Source organism: Cnephaeus nilssonii, assembly GCF_951640355.1.
Source record: "Cnephaeus nilssonii genome assembly, chromosome: 12".
Classification (NCBI taxonomy): domain Eukaryota; kingdom Metazoa; phylum Chordata; class Mammalia; order Chiroptera; family Vespertilionidae; genus Cnephaeus; species Cnephaeus nilssonii.
In genome coordinates, this window is record NC_137083.1 from 43,489,475 (window position 1) to 43,509,762 (window position 20,288).

The 20,288-nt window shown below is 39.2% G+C and overlaps 1 protein-coding gene across 1 annotated transcript in view; it reads right to left on the minus strand.

Annotated features, from left to right (window-relative positions):
* The window catches only part of VPS41 (VPS41 subunit of HOPS complex), a 141,502-nt gene that overhangs the window by 47,945 nt on the left and 73,269 nt on the right, over positions 1 to 20,288 (minus strand). The window contains exons 8-10 of the mRNA XM_079786062.1: positions 6,324 to 6,443; positions 5,071 to 5,217; positions 3,405 to 3,471 (exon numbers count right to left, since the gene is read on the minus strand). Of these exons, the coding sequence (XP_079642188.1) occupies positions 3,405 to 3,471; positions 5,071 to 5,217; positions 6,324 to 6,443 (334 nt within the window). The remainder of the gene's footprint in view (positions 1 to 3,404; positions 3,472 to 5,070; positions 5,218 to 6,323; positions 6,444 to 20,288) is intronic.

Here is a 20,288-nt window from a genome sequence, read left to right on the forward strand (position 1 = left end):
AACTATTGCTAATTCCCAATTTGTAAAGTCTCAATTTGTAAGATTTAGTACTTAACAAATTAGCATTTATTACAGTATGTGAAATTAAGAAGTAAAATAGACATGTACTTCTACACATCTTTTCTTGCTTTCTTATAGTACTTGGCTATAAAAAAGAAAGAAATGTTACCTTTTGCAACAGCCACAAAAAATTAATATCCCACAGAAAGGAATAACTTTTTGTGTTTTTGAGATTCTGACTTATTAGGAAGAGTTATAAACATCTGGCGTCTAAGAAATGTATAGTCACAGAACTTCTTTAATCTCAATGTTGGTTTTGCCTCATTTACTAGAGAATAGATCACGCTGTTCAGGGCTAAAGCATATTGTAATCCAGACCTCCTAATATTTCTCTTTTCCTTTATCCTAGTTAAGGACTCTTATCTAAACCACTTTGCCTCCTGTTGTGGAAATGGCTTATATTATTAAAGGTTTCCTCTCAAGGGGGAAAAATATGGTACTTAACCACTAACCATAGTACTAAAATGTCAGCAATGTGATATTGTTAGTACTCAAGCACATTGTATTTCACATCAGTTGTGGTACAGATGAACTACACTTTAATAACGTGATCCCAGGGCTCCAGGGCCAGTACTGGGTCAGCTACTAGTAATCGCAGCTGGGTGGAAATTTGCATGGTGACAACAGCCACCATGATTTAGCGAGCACCTATTATCTGCCAAGTATGTGTGACAGGCATTATTTATGTCATGTCTAATTCTCACAACCCTCTTCAAAGGTAGGTATTATCACCTCTAGGCTTTTCTGGCTTGGGAAGGTGAAGTAACCTTAACAAGAAGATTCTATCCATTTTAACGCCATGGTAGTAAGATGGTGGCTAAGTTATTTACGTCCCTAAGCCCCATTTTTCTTCATCTATAGCATGAGAAACATACTACCTGCTCTTTGAAGGGGAGCTGTGAGAGTGACGTAAACTAATGCAGGTAAGGCATATAGCACAATGCCCCATACCTACTATGTGAGCAATAAACATCAACTAATGAGATATCGACTACATTTTTATCCTTCCCTGGAAATTTTTACATCTTTAAAAATTCCCAGATGCCCTGGCTGGTTTGGCTCAGTGGGTAGAGCGTTGGGCCTGCGGACTGAAGGGTCCAGGGTTCGATTCTGGTCAAGGGCACATGCCTGGTTCAGGCTCACTCCCCAGTGGGGGGCTTGCAGGAGGCATCTGATCAATGATTCTCATCATTGATGTTTCTATCTCTCTTACTCTCTCCATTCCTCTCTGAAATCAATAAAAACATATTAATAAAAAATTCCCAGAATTCTTGTCGTCGTCTTCCTCCTCCTCCTCCTCCTCCTCCTCCTCCTCCTCCTCCTCTTCTTCTTCTTCTTCTTCTTCTTCTTCTTTAACTCATCTGTATTTAAAATATTCTAATACATATCTCTCAGGACACTATGTATTGAGATGTTCAAAGGTTTTCTTTTTTTTCCTGGTAGAGGACAGCAGGATAGAAGATAGAGATAATAAAATAATTATCTTTATCTTGGTGTTATCAGTCTTCTATATTATCTTGTTCCTCAGTTTTTCTCAGTACCATTATATTCTGCATATATCTATTCTGTATGCATTTATCCTTCTAAGGCAAAAAGTTATTAAAACCCTACCACCAACATCTGACTACAAATAAAAAATATCCCAGATTTAAATGCCATAACCATATTAGCCATGTAATATAAGTCTTTCAATTTTTAGAAATATAGTCATTGCAAATGATTTATCTCAGCTTCACTTTGTTATAATGACCCATCAGATTTATATTCCCCAATTATCACCCAATGGGTAAATGAAATTTTCAGCTAACTTGTAAGACAGCAAAACTTTTCTTTCCACACAAAACTAGTATGTCTCCTATTGCTCTCAGTTCTAAGTAATACAAAAATAGTGTTTACTATATCTATTTAATCGACAAAAGTCTGTCAATTTTCATGCTTTCTATCTAAATAACTTTTGCACTAAGTTATAAAACTAAGTTGAAGAAGTAAATGGCATGTCACTCTTGCCATACTTCTCCTGAACAGCTCTTTCCCAGAGTCACTGATTCATTCAGCCCAATATCATTTAGCACCTCCTAAGTGCCAGGCATTGTGCCAGGTCCCTGAGATACAAACACTGAGCAAAGACAGACCAAGTGTGTACTCTGAAGGAGGCTCCAGTTTCGTGGAAAAGACAGATAGGCAATGAATAATCACAGGGTCGCTGCAAGGGAAACAAGTGCTAAAAAGAGGAGTGTTCCACATGCCCATAATGGGGGGATGTGACCTAGTTAGGGAGGCCCAGGGGGCTTTCCCAGGAAAGCAATACTTGACCTGAGGTGTGATTAAGGGTGATCGAAGGTCAATGAAGTAAAGAAGCAAGAGGAGCATTCTAGACAGAGGGGAGGAAGGAGCATGGGCAGGTGTAAGCAGGCCAGTGTAGCTGCAGCACAGAGACCAAGGAGAAGCCTGGCTGATGCCAGAGAGGCAGGTGAGGGCTGGCACAGGTCCCTGTGGTCATGTCCAAGAGTCGCATTTTTATCCTAAGAACAACAGGAGGAGACTGAAGGGTGGTGACATGATCTGATTTGTAATTTGACTGCACTGGGGAGACTAGATTACAGTGATTCACAGGGGACGGAGATAAACCAGTTAGGAGGCGGCTGCAGTGATCCAGAAAAGAGATTATGGCAGTTTGGACCACACCAGTAATGATGAAAATTAATATTCAGAAAACACACGTTGACAGGACCAGATGTCAGTGCTGTGCTATGAGCTGTGCACATAATAACTCTTGGAATTCTCACAAACAACATGTGAGACAGGTATTCTTTTCCACAATTTACGAATAAGAATATTGAGGTAGGTAAGAATTTGTTCAAAATCTAGGTAGTAGACAGAACCAGAGCCCAGTTATTCAACTTCAAAGCCAACTACAAAGTTCTTGAGTAAAAATTAGAAATATAGTTAGAAAAAAAGGGTCTCTGTAGTGAAGTTTCAACACTTAAAACAAAAGCTCCTTGACCAGCCGAAACCAGTTTGGCTCAGTGGATAGAGAGCGTCAGCCTTCGGACTGAAGGGTTCCAGGTTCGATTCCGGTCAAGGGTATGTACCTTGGTTGCAGGCACATCCCCAGTAGGGTGTGTGCAGGAGGCAGCTAATCGATGTTTCTGGCTCTCTATCCCTCTCCCTTCCTCTCTGTAAAAAATCAATAAAATATATTAAAAAAAAAAAAAAAAAAAAAAAGCTCCTTGACCAGTTTCATCATGGTCACAAGTGATAAGGCCTGAAGAAGAACATGGTCTTAGGTTTCCCCTTAGCAAAATGGAGTCTCCTTTGAGGTTTTATACTCATGGAAGGCATACCTATTTCAACATATCGGCTTGGCAAGTCCCTCATTTCACTGGCATGCCGTTCCTTCACCGAGCATATCTAGAAAATAAATTCACAGGTTATTTTACTCACCTGATGGAAAACTCTTCATAACATGTCATTCACTATATGATATTCTCATTAAATTAACCATGTAGTACTGAAAATGGAGTGCACACAATCTATCCACTGACTTAAGTGACAAAAATTAATTTCCATGATATATAGCAACTGTTACTTATATTCTTCAACATTATTCTTCAATGAAGTCTTATTCCAAAGCAAAGAAAGGAAGGAAACTATTATATAGTTTTAACATGTTTCCAATGGCCCATTCTTTCCAATTCTACTTAAGAGCCACTTCTGTCATCAGACAAATAAAGCTCTGGCAGAAGCACATATCCATGAAAGGCCAATGGCTCATTTGGGCAACATTCGTACTAGGTCTTGTGTTTCTGATTACATACTGGTGATATATTTTACTGTTGCTAAGTAATACTTTGCGAAAGTGGCACAGACTCTTCTTCTTTTGAGTATATTAAAATCAATGTGTTATATAATTTAAATCAGGTAAACTACAGCTTGTCGGTTGTTTTTTTTCAGGTCTGTAAGCTAAAAGTAGTTTTTATATTTTTAAAGGAAAGGAAAGGAAAGGGAGGAAAGGGAATATTCAGCAGAAAAAAATGTACCTTAAAATCTATAATACATAATGCTAGCCTTTTACAGAAAGTTCACTAATCCCTATTTTAAATTATATGTATACAATTTGTGTATATATACATATATATATATATATATATATATATATATATATATATGTGTGTGTGTGTGTGTCTGTGTGTGTGTGTGTGTGTATTTATCACACACACAACACTCAACACATGGTTGTTTTAGGGTGGTAAGACTAGAGATTTGCTATATTTTCTAAAGTAAACATATTCTATTTTATAATAGGACTCTAAAAATTTACATAAGTTCAGCCATGGAGGTGAAAAAAATCTAAAATTAAATACTGATCATAGTCATTTTCATCAGGGATCAGGTTTTTATCCTTTTTCTTTAGATAGTATTTCTTGTTCTTTTATAGTTGCTATCCCTAAGTATTGCTACAACATAGAAAACTCTAAAATACAAAAAACTCAAAGGGAAAAATACAAATACTATTCAGTGTCTCAGCACCAAGTGAACACCATTAACCACCTTTTAAAAAAAATATTTTATAAAGCTAACAATTTACTACAAATAATATATTATTTAAATATTCTTCCACAATTCTTTAATGTCTTCATAGCATTTCATTACATAGTATGAGAGAAAATCATTGATCGCCTGCCTCCTGCATGCTCCCTACTGGGGATCGAGCCAGCAACCCAGCATGTGCCCTGACCAGGAATGGAACCATGACCTCTTGGTTCATAGGTCAACCACTGAGCCACACCTGCTGGGCCACCATTTGTTTTTCATGGCATGGAAAAGAAAGACTCTATCTTAAAACTTAAGCATATGAAAGGATTGAGCATTAAATGATTATCACATGCTGATAATACTCTCAGGTGAAAATATTTTAGTTGCAAGAAGCATTCAAGAACTCATATTCCTTTGGAGCATCTTCAATGAATCTATAACAACATGGACTTATTATAAGACAAGCAAAACCACCTTGACAGAAGTCCCCCAGCCGATAATCAGTGTCACACTGTCCTTCCAGCAGAGGCTGCAGGGGTACATATCTGGGCGAAGACTTATGTCATCCCGGGGCACATTAGTGATTCTTTGCTTTGAGGTGATGTCAAATATCTTCACACCCTGGAAAATAAAATAGCATTAACATACTCTACTGGGGAGAAGAAAAGTAACGGAAAACACTGCTACACACCACTGACAACCAGCCCTCTAAAATACTGACAGTGTCTGCTGAGCCCGGTGGGAGTCATGCAGAGGAAAATGCTCCCACTCCACACAAGCCTGTGAGAGCCCCGAACAAGAGAAAACCTCCATGCCTCTTTCTGCACTAAAGCATTTTATTAGTCGATGGCATCGGTGGCTCAAATACAACACAAATGTGAAATGTGCAGACGTCAACAAGTGCATTTCCAAAATGACAGACAAGTAACATTTCTAATTGTGTATCATTCCACTCACTACAAAATGAAGTTCGCTTTTCAGAAACACTTGGAAATCGAAAATCTACCACGTACAGAAAACTACACTTGACATTTAAAATACTCAAATGGAAACATCGAGCAAGTAGCTAACTAAAAATAAACCAAGAGGCCACAGGTTTGCTTGCCTTTACCGTGACCCCGGAAAAGTAAGTCCTGAATAGCAGGGTAGATTCTGGGAGAATAGAACAGAACTAATTTGCTAAGTTATACCTCGAAATTCCAAAAGATATGCCAGATGTCAAAAAGATAATTTTAAACATTCTATTTGCTCTAACTCATGGTGAGTAAACTTTTAAGTAAGTGTAGCACCAAATATCATGATTGACTTTTTAAAAGGCAAGCCTATATTTTTCTTGTAATTATACTGGGAATAAAATGGCATCAGCAATATTGTGCACTTCTTTCATCTCAGCTGTTACTTGCCCTTGGCCAATAGGCAAAAGGTATTTTCAAGATTCCCAATGCAGCCCTTCAATTATTAAGATGCCTTTTCATTTTCTTGACTATTCTCCAGGCCTCAGGTTTCTTCCTCTAAAACAGAGTCCAGATATGTTGGGAGTTCCTCTATTATGAAAGCCAAGAGCAATCTAATTTCTTTAACCTTCCAGGTATGACATGAATTGCCATTTGTGCCCTTTAGCAGTGACCACCGCAGCAAGTGGTATCTTTCCTCCTTGTTACAGCCTTCTCAGTGCAGCCCCTCTTTCTCTCTGAAGAAGCATTAGGAAGATGGCGACATGCTTTTACCATATTATTGGCCCAAGCAATCAGATGGCCTCTCCACTTCACACTCCTTATGTTCCCTTCCCCTTCATGCAGAACAGAAGACTTCCATCTGCTCATCCAAGACCGTTCAAACAGCAGCAACTAGGGACAAATAGTATAAAACCAGAATTTTAGAAACTAAGAAGCATGCATAGATTCCCTCCTTACTATTTTTGCCTGGCCATTGACCAAATGACAAACAACTTATTCTCAGCAACTTTTATTCAGACTCATAGTACTACATCATTTGCATTTTGGAAAGAATTTCCACTACATTTATCTTACCCAGGACACTGTTTAAAATGTAGGAGTGTTGAAGTAACTACAAAGTCAAGCCACAAGATGGCACTAAAATACCAAATTCATGGAGAATACTGCACATTAGTCAAAAGATCTGTATCACAAAATGTTCTTCAAATGATTGCCCAAGAATTAATTTATTTGGTAAATTGGGAAATCAAAACCTCATAATGTCCCTCTGAAAGTACAAACATTAGTTACAGATTAAACCACAATAGTTAGAAGCAGTCTGTTTTTCATTTAGCCCAAGAAAAATAATTTTTAAATGGCCTTTGAACAGTAATTTGTGTCATAAGAGAAATTTGCTTGAGGCTTAAACTTGTTTTAAAAGTTCAGAGTAGCTAGGGTCTTTATTTTAAAGAGAAGAATGTATAATAAAAATATCTGCTGGGTAAGTTTTATTACCAAATATAATTGGTCCAAAACGCTAAGGCTGTAGTTTAATAATGCATGCATTATTAAGGTACAATAAAATAGTCTTTCTTGATATATTCAATTCAAATACTTTTAAAAAAGACATTTATACAATATATAACTTAATATACATAAGATATAATTTATACAATGTATAACTTACAATAACTTCACACATGTAATCCTGAAGCATGTTTCCTACCATTTAAAAGTCAATGCTGATGACATACAGAATTTTTAAAAATTCCCAATATCAGAGTAGATTTCAGTTTACCTTAGTATATTCTATGTCCCTTCCCACCCCCAAAGAAGTGGGGAAACGAGTAATAGAAGAAAGAGAGCAAATTCACATTTTACTTATATTTTTTAATATATCTTTCTCAATAGTTGGGCTCATATAGTCAAAAAGTACAAAATAAGGGGAAAATCCTATAATTAAATGTGTCCATCTTCACAAATAAGCAGAGTATGGTCACTTTTAAATGCCATAAGGGCTTGAAGCTCTTACTATCCGTGGAAAAGAAAGATGTCCTCACACAGTCCACGGTGGAGACTGGAGGCGCAGGGCTTTTCCGGAACACATGGCGTCCTGCCTTCCCGTTAGACAGTTATAGGATAGCCCCTCAAAGACCTGCTAACCCTCCCGTGCTCTCCCAGCCCAGGTCCTACGAAAGAAACCGCCACCACCACGTGTCCCTGCTTCCTGTCAGAGACCCTTCGGCCCTCTCTGTCTGTGATTCAGCTTTCCCAAAGAGCCAAGGAGGTCACTGAATGTGTTTGGTATTTTGTGACAGGGCAGGTATGAAATTCAGGAAACGAGGGAAAAGCCTGAGAATATACTCCTGCTACACACTCCACTAAAGATTATGGTAGCTGAAAACAATTACGTATATTAAACATGAGGCACTGATAAGACTGAAATGTTTATCTTCCATCTGTGGTCTGGATCAGGTCTGGTGACTGGGCTGGGCCCAGGGTGCTCCATGACCACCTGCTGGGAGGAGCAGTGGCTGGTCAGGACAAAGGTGTGGTGGAGGACTACATCAAGTGCCCGTCCTCACCAATTCCCACCTAGACATGACCAGTGTCAAAAAGGGAACAATCTGCACCTGTGTTTTAGAAAAATTAAATATGCCCCATATTTTAAGTTAAAAATTCTTTAAAATGATAAAAAATAAGACCCCAGTGAAGGCCATTATTCAACTCACTACAAGAAAAAGCCTGCCTGGGAAGTGGTTGGTTGGGTAGAGGGGGCTGGCGGTGAGGGGAGTCATGGGAAAATGCCATGCAGGTCACACAGGCTTTGGTCAGCACTGGTAGCTGACGCCTGGCCGAGGAGCCACTCCCACCTTCACTTGACAACACAGGTCAGAAGGAAAGCAGGCACACTGGCAACAGGAAGGCACCTACCAAAGACAGTTGTGCCAGTTATGAGAGGTGGGCAGTACCTGTGCACACTTCAAATTCCTTAGTAAATGCAGAAAGCAGGCTTTAAAAAAAAAAAAAAAAAAGCAATTCCCTGCTGCACCAATGGTCATGTTCTTTGGCAGCCATTTTTCTAGGACAATTTTGTTCCGATTCAGGCAATAACAAAAACTTCCTTCTCCCACCACCATCCAAAATAAAAGATTTGAACAAGTTCTCAGAAAAATCTATTACAAATTCATAGCAACTTCAACTCTAAATACTGAAAACAGACCTCTCAGTGAATATGAGCTAACAAGAAAAAAACCACTAGCAATAGGGAAAAATTCAGTATTTGTCAACCACAGGACTTATCCAAGGAACCAGAGAAATCTTCCACTCTGACTCCACATGGATGACAGTCATAAAACAGAGAAGAACTTTAAAAATAATCTTTCTTGTTCTCAGGTGACAACAAAATTAAGCAAAAAATTTAGTAACAAAGGTTAAGCAAAACAAAACAACTGCAATTTTTAAAAAATGATACCGTTGGGTAAAAGAGAAAACCAAACTATAACGGAGCACTCTGAAATGAAAACACAAATACTACAAACCTAAACTTTAGGGGCTGCAATCACAATTATAAACAAAGGGAAGTCCACAGCTCTAAAAGTTAATGACCAAAAACAGGTGTGCATGTACTAATAACTACATGACAGAAACAAAAATACTTAAGTGAGGGATATAAAAGGAGAACTAAATAAGTGGAAAGGTACAATGTTTTCCTGGATAGTAAGACTCAAAATTCTCATGAAGAGTTTAAGTCTTCTAAATCAACCTATAATTTTAATGCGAGCCTGAAGAAATTATCAAAGGAATTACTTCTAGAACTTCTAAAATACAATAAATTCATTTGAAAATATGTAAGAATAACAGGAATTTTTTTTTTAATTAAGCAATTTGTGTGTGTGTGGATTGGCCCTGCCGAACAGTAAAACATTTTATAAAATTAACATTCAAAACAGTACAGCAATGGTCCTAGAATTGACAGATGAAGGGGAAAGAAAGGAAAGAACTGACAAAGATGAATCAAATGAAAAGGTCAGACAGTGTGTGTGTGTGTGTGTGTGTGTGTGTGTGTGCGTGCGTGCGTGCGTGTGTTAGGAAACAAGGCACCCTCAAACTACCCAGCAGTAGTCCACTATCTTCCTAGAGGATCCTTTAGCATTAAGGGCTCAAAAGGTTTACAAATGAAACAAGTCCATGTCTAGAAATTCATGCTAAGAAATGATCACACAAGTGAGTAAAGATGTATGTAAAGTTATTTATAACGGCCAGAAATGAACTAAAAACTGGGGAATGATAGAGTAAAAAGCAGTAGAGTGAGACATATGAAGCATATGCATTCATTTTTAAATGCTTTTATATATTTATATTTATGAACATAAAAAGATGTTTAGGGCATATTAAATAAAAAAGCATATTGTAAAACAGTTTTAAATAAGATGACACTTAAATATGAATGTGTATCCATATATATAAAAATCTAGAAAACTACCACAAAGTAATAATAATTAATTCTAGAAATAAGTGATAGACTTTCATGTTATTTCTATTTTATAATTATTCTGTATGAAATGTGAATTATTTTTAAAATGTTAATAAACATGGGAATAAAAATCCATTATTCTCTTATTTTTACAATCAAGATAATTTAGGGGAATAGTTGAAACAAAACAATGAAACTCAAAAATTCACTGGAATTTAGAGAAAGAAGGAATGTGTGAAGCATACTGAATATGTATTAGAATTAATTCACACAAACTGTAAGTATTTTTAAATAAAACATTACTAAAGAAAATTGTTAATAAAGTTTTGCAATAGCAACCAAAGTCCAAATTCACTCCAACTGATCCTTTCTGTTGTGGTTGGTGTGCTTTTTGGTTACGAGAGGAAGTTGAGGCCGGCTGGACCATGGCCTCCCTTTGTCTCCTGCTCTAGCTCCAAAGAAAACTTCCAGCAGAGGGCAAGAAGAAGGGAAGGAGAGAATTCTGAATTCAGTCCGTCTCGTGGTTGAGTCTTAAGTTTCCAGAGTTCTGTTGCTACAAATCTTGTGTCATGCTCTGACATGAAATCAAAGCAGCAAAACATCGATGAGAGAGAAACATCATCGATCAACTGCCTCCTGCACGCCCCTCACAGGAGATCAAGCCCACAACCCAGGCATGTGCCCAGACCAGGAATCAAACCGGTGACCTCTTGGTTCCTGGATCAACACTCAACTGCTGAGCTACACTGGTCGGATTCATGTAATTTTCTGATGTTTTTCAAATAGCAGTAGTTTCAGTCACTTTACCTTTATATTTTTTGGATGAAAAATAAGCAATAATGTATACATAAGAAGCCTTAAATATATTAGGAAGGTCATTGTTCAGAAGAATTCTTTTGCAAGTCAAAAAATTTCCCCCTAATTTCTTGGTTCAGTATATGTTTTAAGGTCATGCTGGTTTTATCAAAGGATAATGAGTGCCATATTCTATTTTGTTCATGGAGATACATGTATTTATCTTTCATCTCCCAAACTGTAAATGTATTGGGAAGAGAGTCCGCATCTTATACTTGGCTAGACATACAGGCATCATAAATAACAAATACTGAGGAGGCTTTCCTAGGTATTTTAATATTATTCTTTCCTCATTGTTCATACACACAATGTGTTTGCTTTAAGAGGAGCTATGTAATTCCCCAAAACCCTTGTTACTTAGCCCATCTATAGTTAGTGATGTCCAGTGGAATTTGCCCTAATCTCAAAAATCTAAAGAAAAGAACCCTGTGACTCTTTATATAATTACTATATATCCTTGCTTTGCCCTGGCCAGTGTGGCTTAGTTGGCTGGGCATTGTCCCATGCACCAGAAGGTCACTGGTTGGATTCCAGGTCAGGGCACATGCCCAGGTTGTGAACTCGATCACCAATAGGGGGTGTGCAGGAGGCAGCCAATCAATGTTCTCTCTCACATCGATGTTTCTCTCTCCCTCTCCCTTCCAATCTCCCTAAAATCAATAAAAACATATAAGAAATAAATCTCCTTGCTTTGAGAAAGGACTCACTTGTATTGACCCCATGTTCTACTCTTGAAATGTTGGTCTATTTCCCTTTGCTCAATGCCAGAGGATATAATTTGTGCACAGCTTGTCAAAATTTTGAAAACTACTTTTAAGGCTAATCTTCCCCTATTCAGTTTAGGTAATTGCAGTTCCTTTATTTCAGGGATGTCAACTGGGTCTGAAAGTGTTTATTTGAAATGTGTCTGCAGCCTGCTGAAGGCTCTGCAGTTGCTGCCGAGCCCACTTCTCCCCATTGTCTCTGCACCTCGTCTGCTTCTCCTCCACATTACCTGCCTGGCCTTGAAGCCTCCATTCCTGCATTCCCTTGCCACTCCACTTTATTCTTCACTAATGAGCCCTATTTTCCAACCAATACATAGTATAAAACTTTAAATGTCAGCTAATAAGTATGGAATCATTCCCATTTCTGTCCTTTGAAACTCTCCAAATACATCTGCTGTCCATGCAAGATTTGATTTATCACATTTTGTAGGACATACGGTTTCATACAGGAACGACCAGACAATCCACTCTCCGTTTGCTTTTTTAATCCTAATCTATGGGAATTTCAAGCAGAAGCACATTGTCTGGCGGGAATGCCAGGGAAAGTTCTGCTTCAGTGATTTAAGTAAAGATAAGCTGCTTTTCTTACAAACATCCTACCCCTAATTTAACTACCACAAAACTACCTGCCTGTATTTCACTGACATTTAATAAAATCCATTTCTTTCTGCTAGTCATAAAACTGCCTCGAGACCCACCGAGCACGAGTGTTCTACAAAGCATTTTAGAGGGTTAGCCACCGAGTGAACTACCTTAAAAGCAGCTGGTTAATTTATTTGGTTCATCTCCCACATCCTGTAATAGTGAATTGTCATTATCACAATACTGAGAGCAATTTAAGCTCAATGGGAGCTAAGCACAGAGAGAGAAAAAACTGTTTCCAAAAGGTCTATTTTTTTGTTGTTGTTGGAGAAAAGTATTTTAGGGCTTTATTTCCCATAAATCCACATTCTGGCAGTCAGCACTCTCAGTACTTGTATTTCAATAGGAGCCCTCACATCTTCAGCAATATACTTTATTCTCCTATGTTTGGGGCTGATAAATCTATCTAGTACTTTCCTACCCTACAGAGTGGTCAGGACGCACATCCCAGAGTCCCCTCACATGTGGCGGGATTCCTATCGGGCCGTAATAAAGCTGCCGATTCTGGCCACACAACACCTGTCATTACCCATCACCCACTCTTCCCTGACGGAGGAGAGGAAGTATGACTGGCCCCTTTTTAATCATCTTGTGATCTTCCAAGTCTATAAATCACTGGACTCCTTCAGGCTTCCTAAACACCAGCAACACTGCTTGCTCTCAGGCAGACGAGAAAGCAGGAAAGACTGGACTGAGGTATAAGGCCCTGGGCCGGTCTCAGATACCAGGTGCATTCCTGCAGGAAGGACCAAGGGGCTCAGAGAACACAGACTCCATAAAAAGTAAAACGCGTGATCAGAGAAGATTCTGGAGCTCAAGATAATACAGTAGAGAAACTAAGAAAAGCAAACCCAGCAAATTACAACATGCCAAATAGGACTGTTCTCTTTCAAAACAGACAAAGGGAATAATGAGGGGGAGGACTTGTCACAGAAGGATTTACAAACCCAAGATGAGGAATGAAATTTTAAAACTCAAGAAGGCAAGTGAGAAGAAACTGGTGAGCACCGCGGAGACCGGGGATGGCTGCTGACAGCAGACAGGAGGCTTGAGCCTGGATGGAGGCAGGAGCGGCTGGAAGAAGATCCCACTGAACAGCTAGTGCCTTTGTCTTGCTTCTGGCTTCGGCCCAGGACCAAACTTTACAACATGCAGCTTTTTCAAACGCCATCAAGAGAAGACATAAGGCACAAAGAAGAAAAAGGGAACTTCCCAAATATATTATCGCTTTAAATGCAATGGTTATTTTCTGAACAAGTTATAATCCTTCAAATGCCTTTCCCTTAAGGTAATTAACATGCTTAAAAGCAGTTAATATAGGCTAAATCCTGCTGCAGACAATTGCCAGGCCACTTGATAGGCCTCTTGCTTCACGTAATATTTGAATAAACTCAAGTCCAATGCCACACAGGTTCTGGAAAACCCCTCAAAATTAACTGATCCTGTGAAAACTACGTAGATAGAATAATGTTTTGAAACTTAAAAATACTCCACATCAACATAAGGAACAGTCAATTACTGACCAAGAAATCTAAGCTCTGGGTTCAATGTGATAAAAACAAACAAACAAAAAAACTAAGTGCCCCTTAGGAGCAGTTTCCTTTATATTAAAAACTAGTGCCCTGGCCAGTGTTGCTCAATGGTTAGAGTGCTGGCCCGCACAGAAGGGTTGTGGGTTTGATTCCCAGTCAAGGCACATACCTGGGTTGCAGGTTTGATCCCCAGCCCTGGTCGGGGTGCACGCAGGAGGCAACCAATCAATGTGTCTCTCTCACATGGATGTTTCTTTCTCTCTCTCTCTCTCTCTCTCTCTCTCTCTCTCTCTCTCTCTCTTTCACTCTCTCTCCCTCCCACCTTCCCTCTCTTCCATTCTCTCTAATAATCAACAGGAAAAATAGCTTCAGGTGAGGATTAACAACAACAACAAAAAAACTAGAGATGACAGATGGATATAAATCTACATCTCTACTGTAGCCCGTGTGTGAGGTAGACTCCTATTTAAACTAGCAATCTGCAATTTCTGCATATGCAAACTCACAATTGCAAATGTGATTTCAGAAATAAATGAGGGTATTTTAAAACAATTTTAGTTGGTGAGGTGGGGGGAAGCTTCCATTATGGAATCCACAGACTTAACAAACAGATTTGATTGTTAAAACATCTTGGGTCTGTTTTTCAGTTTGCACCTGAGGCTACATTTCCCAGGACTGGGTTCAACACTGGACCCCTTCAGCAGCAAAGGAGAGAAAACACAAAAGTCATCCACTGGGTAATTAACCTGAATTCATGTTCTGTGATGAGCAAATATCTCTAATTTTAACTATACATAAATAATCTCAATGAAGATGACTGTAGGGAGATCTTTGCACAGTGAGGATATGAAGAAAACCTCCTGTATAACAAAAAGACTTCCTGCTCAGGGCACATATCTAGGTTGTGGGTTCAGTCCCCGTTCTGGGCACATACAGGAAGCAATCTCAATCTCTCTCTCTCTCTCTCTCTCTCTCTCTCTCTCTCTCTCTCTCTCTCTGCGTGTACAGGAGGCAATCCCTCCCTCCCTCCTTTCCTCCCTCCCTCCTTCCCTCCCTCCCACTCTGAAGTCAATGAAAACATCCTTGGGTGATGATTTTAAAAAATACAAAACTGTTAAGTCTTGAATAACAAAAAAGTCACATGAACATAGAAGTTTCTATATCTGAACAAGCACTTCACTCAATTTAAAAAAAGCAAAAGGGGAAAAACAAAAGGTCAGGATACTACAGAAGACACCAAGTCAAATGACCTGCCTTAGACTGGGCGCACTGGCCTGCCCTTGGCTGCCTGTGTGGAAGCGGCAGGACTGATGGGCTGGGGCAGATGTGCATCTGTAGGATATATTCACCCTCTCTCACACGCTCCAATGTCTACTCTAAAGTCTCATTATGACTCCTATATAAGGCCTCTCTGGGAGAAAGAATAATTATCCTAGATTTAGCCAAAATTGGAGAAAAGCCTGCAGGCTATTCAGTAAGCAGCAATAATTTGTGCTCAAACAATAAATATCAAATGGACAGTCTTCATTGTCCAGGCTTGTATGGTAATATTAAAAGCTGCCCCAAAGCAAAGAATACAATCAGACAAACCACATTGGAAGATATATAAGATAAGTGGCTAGTAAATAAAAATGTACAAAATCACTAATAATTCAAAGAAGTTACAAAATAGAACAATGAACTACCTTTGTATATTAAATGGGCAAATAGAATGCTGTGAAACAGGTCCGCTCACACACAGCTAGTATAAAATTGGCATGTCTTCTGAAATGCAATTTCACTCAGCAGTATGTATCAAAAGCCTAAAAAGCAACCATAATCTTTGACTCAATAATCCCCAAAGTAGGAATCGGTGCTAGATAAACATCCAAAAGCATAAACTAAAGTTCATGCTCAAAGATTTCTAGCTTCCTTACAGCATGATTTGATAACCAAATACTGGATACAAACTAAAGGTCCAATTATATGAGAATGGTTAAGAAAATTAAATATCCACGGTTTGGCTCAGTGGATAGAGCATCAGCCTGTGGACTGAAGGGTCCCAGATTCGATTCCAGTCAAGGGCACATGCCTGGGTTGCGGGCTTAATCCCCAGTAGGGGGTGTGCAGGAGGCAGGCCAATCAATGATTCTCTCTCATCATTGATGTTTCTATCTCTCTCTTTCTCTCCCTTCCTCTCTGAAATCAATAAAAATATTTTTAAAAATAAAAGAAAATTAAATAGACCCCTAGGATAGAATATTATGTAACCGTTAAAGAATATTTGCGCCCTAGCTGGTGTTGCTCAGTGGTTAGAGTGTTGGCCTGTGGGCCAAAGGGTCGTGTGTTCAATTCCCAGTCATGGGCACATACCTTGGTTGCAGGTTTGATCCCTGGCCCCAGTCTGGACAAGAGCAGGAGGCAACCAATCAATGTGTCTTTCTCACATTGATGTTTCTCTCTCTCCCTCATCAATGGGAAAAATACCCTTGGGTGAGGTTTTAAAAAGAGAGAGAGAGAGAGAGAAGAGAGAGAGAGAGAGAGAGAGAGAGAGAGAGAGAGAGAGAGAGAGAGAGAGAGAGAGAGAGAGAGATATCTCCAAAGAGTTTCAATTAATTTATATAGTCTTTTATTATTGCTTTTTATTTTTATAAAAGTAATGCCTGTTTACTACCAAAAATACAAAAAAGCCAATGACAACCAGAAAGAACACTCTTATGTTGCCCAGACATTGTTAATAAATAATATTCACATTGTTAATCATTTGCTGCAGTTTTCCATAAATATTGCTACATGATCATATTTCTACGAAAAAAATAGAATCAGACCACACATATATTTTTGTAAAGTACCTCAATAGAAGCAATCTAGCTAATGCCAGGCATCTGAATTTTTCCAGCTGAGAAAGAGAAGCTGACATCCAGGAACTGGCCTGGCACTCCCAGCTAGGGCTTGGTGTTCTCCGGATGAATATAAACAATTCCGCAGAACACCAGCATCAGACAAGGCCTCATGAAGGATGAGGACAAAAACAACACCACTCTATAATCATGTCTGAATGTAACAAAATATAAATGTTCTTCAAGCCACATGAATGACAAAACATCCCCCCAACCAGGCTAAAACGGAGACTGTTGCTTCTTCACCAATTATGTTTTTAACCTTGATTTAGCTTTTCCTCCGTCTGGATAAGATTTATTAAAATACCCAATGATAGAATTATTCTTGCTTCCTGACAGTATCCAATCTAGAGCAAAACCCCTTTTCTTTAAACCTCCCAAATCACCCCATACCAACACAAATCCTATAATAACTTCTTTCTAACACCCTCTTCCTCATAACCAGTTAGTATGTGCCTGGTGATCTTTGGCTGCAGGTCAAGACACAGCTATTTCACTATTGTAGACATTTAGTTTGTTCCAATTTTCACTGTTACACACCAAAGAGGAATACTGGTTGAAACTGAATTAGAAAGCTGAAAGGAAACAAACAACAGGGGAGAAAAATCCAAAATGCATAATGACAAAAGACTGTAAAATTACTACACACACACACACACACACACACACACACACACACTTTTCCTTCTCAAAAAACCTGGAATATTCATTTTCCTTCCTTCTTGTTGTCTGCTTTCCACCATAGCATTCTACCTATCTGCCATTGGAAAAGCACTGCCATTCCTGAAATCCACATACTATGTATTCACAGACCCAACATGGACCCTGACACAAAATCGTCTTCAAGAAGCCAAAGAGCCCTAGCCAGTTTGGCTCAGTGGATAAAGTGTCAGCCTACTTGAAGGGTCCCAGGTTCAATTCCGGTCAAGGGCACATGCCTGGGTTGCGGGCTCGATCCCCAGTGGAGAGCGTGCAGGAGGCAGTCAAATCAATGATTCTCTCTCATCATTGATGTTTCTCTCTCTCTCTCTCTCTTCCTTTCTCTATGAAATCAATAAAAATATATATATTTTAAAAAAGAAATCAAAGACACTAGTGAAATGAATGTGATTTTGTTTATATTAGTGATGCCAACTTACAATGGCTGAAATTGTGACCGTTTGCTATATGTGTGTGTGTGTGTGTGTGTGTGTGTGTGTGTGCATGTGTGTGTATATATATATATATATATATATATATATATATATATATACACACATATATATATATATATATAGCCTTATCTTAAAAAAAAAAAGGAATAAAAACCTCCCAAAGTTAGTAACAGTAGTTCATAGAGCCTTATTAAAAAAAAAAGACAGAGAAAACCTCCCAGTCAACTGGTATTAAACTCAAGAAAACATGATAAGCATTCTGAACTAGGCAATGATTCTTGCACAGTCATTTGCTATTCAAAATACTTAAGAACAATCACAGCACTCTCCACATGCAAAGCAAAGTATTTTCAGCAGCAACGAAGGCAGTTTGATGGCTCTAGGAAGACACTAGGCTTAACATCAGAAGTCGGGGGGATGCTGCAATCCATATGGAGACATTACAAACAGATGTTAGTTGAACTCATTAAAGAAAAAAAAGGCTTCTATTCTCAACAGGCTTTTGATGGATATGAAACGAGGAGGATCACTGAGGATAATGAAGTTGCCATGGATCCATCTCAAAGACTTTGGGAGTCCTACATACTAACATGAAAAAGTAATTAATACTTGAGACAAAAAACTAAATTTTGAAAGAAATGAACACCTATATTTGGGACTAAAAATGATTTCTATTTTAAACACTAGATTTCTATTTTTAGCTTCAGCCAATTTAGCAATAAATATATATCCTATCTAATAAAATAGTAATATGCAAATTGACCATCACTCCAACACAAAGATGGCTGCCCCCATGTGGACACAAGATGGCCGCCACAAGATGGCCAGCAGGGGAGGGCAGTTGGGAGGGACCAGGACTGCAAGGGAGGGCAGTTGGGGGCGATCAAGCCTGCAGGGGAGGGCAGTTAGTGGTGACCAGGCCTTCAGGGGAGGCCAGTTAGGGGTGACCAGGCCTGCAGGGGAGGGCAGTTGGGGGTGACCGGGCCAGCAGGGGAGGGCAGTTAGAGTCAATCAGGCTGGCAGGGGAGCAGTTAGGCATCAATCAGGCTGGCAGGGGAGTGGTTAGGGGGTGATCAGGCTGGCAGACAGAAGCGGTTAGGGGCAATCAGGAAGGCAGGAAGGCAGGCAGGCGAGCAGTTGGGAGCCAGCAGTCCTGGATTGTGAGAGGGATGTCTGACTGCCCGTTTAAGCCCAATCTTACCGGGATCGGGCCTAAACGGGCAGTCGGACATCCCTCGAGGGGTCCCAGATTGGAGAGGGTGCAGGCTGGGCTGAGGGACACGGATTTTGTGCACCGAGCCTCTAGTACTTTTATAATATAGCTATTTTACAACTTGGTTTTGCATACATAAAAAATGATTGTGACCATTGTATTTGCATTTTACCTCCTAATAATTGATGATTTTTAATAAATTTTGGTATGTTCAAAGCATGAAATGAATTTCTAGGAATGGAATGACGATTTATAGCATAGTACCTAGTAGAAATTAAGGTATGTATTTACAACAGTTCAACATGCAACCACTAGGACATAAAACTGATGGCTGCCGGTGCAGTAATGTGCGAGAACAGTCTGCATGTAGAAGACTGCCTAACATCAAGCATCTGAGCACTTGCAGAAGCATCTTCCTGGAGATCCACTGAATAGTGGACAATGGGGGATAACTGATGCCAAATCACTTTTGACCCCAAGACCTCCAGGCCCAATCAGACCAGAAGATAAGCACACACACAAGGAAGCACCTCTACATTCCTGTGCTTAGTGGTCACAGCAGTTTACTGGGCCATCTGAAATCTAAAAAGATTTGTATTCTCACAAAAAGCTGCTCTATTGAATCCTCTTCCAAAAAAAAAAAAAGATTCAAAATGCAATTTGCTGTTGCGAATCACCATTGGAAACTTACAGAAGCTAGTTGATGCTACCGCCTTTGTCCTTCAGGTAAAATTTGCCACCAGCCTTCAGCTGTGAACAGTGAGACGCTTTTCCTCATTTCATTCACACAGGTCCTTTCCTCATCTGCTGAGTGACAATTTCCAGCTTACAAAGCAACTTGTCCCTGCAGCCAGGCCCCCCTCATTCTATCCAACCACAACGCCAAACAGCTGACTACCTCGTTTTTAAAAATGAACTCTGCTGCTAACAGCACTGAGACAATTTAATAATTTGTCAAATAGTAGAACCAGTTATTATGAAGTGCATTTCAGAGTTCAAAGGTAAAGGTCATAGGACCCTAAAGTTTATTTTCTAACAGAAAAAGTTGTGCAATTAAAAAAAAAATCCAGACAAGATCTGCCTGACAGATTAGTTTCTAAAAGAGAAACCTCACTGCTATGCTCATGTATTAAAATTCTTGCTACATAAGGTTACACTTTTAAAAAATCCATTGGTTCATACATTGGGAAGCTCTCTCCAATGGCCTTTTAAGAGATGCGCTTTTTCTTTTCCTCCCC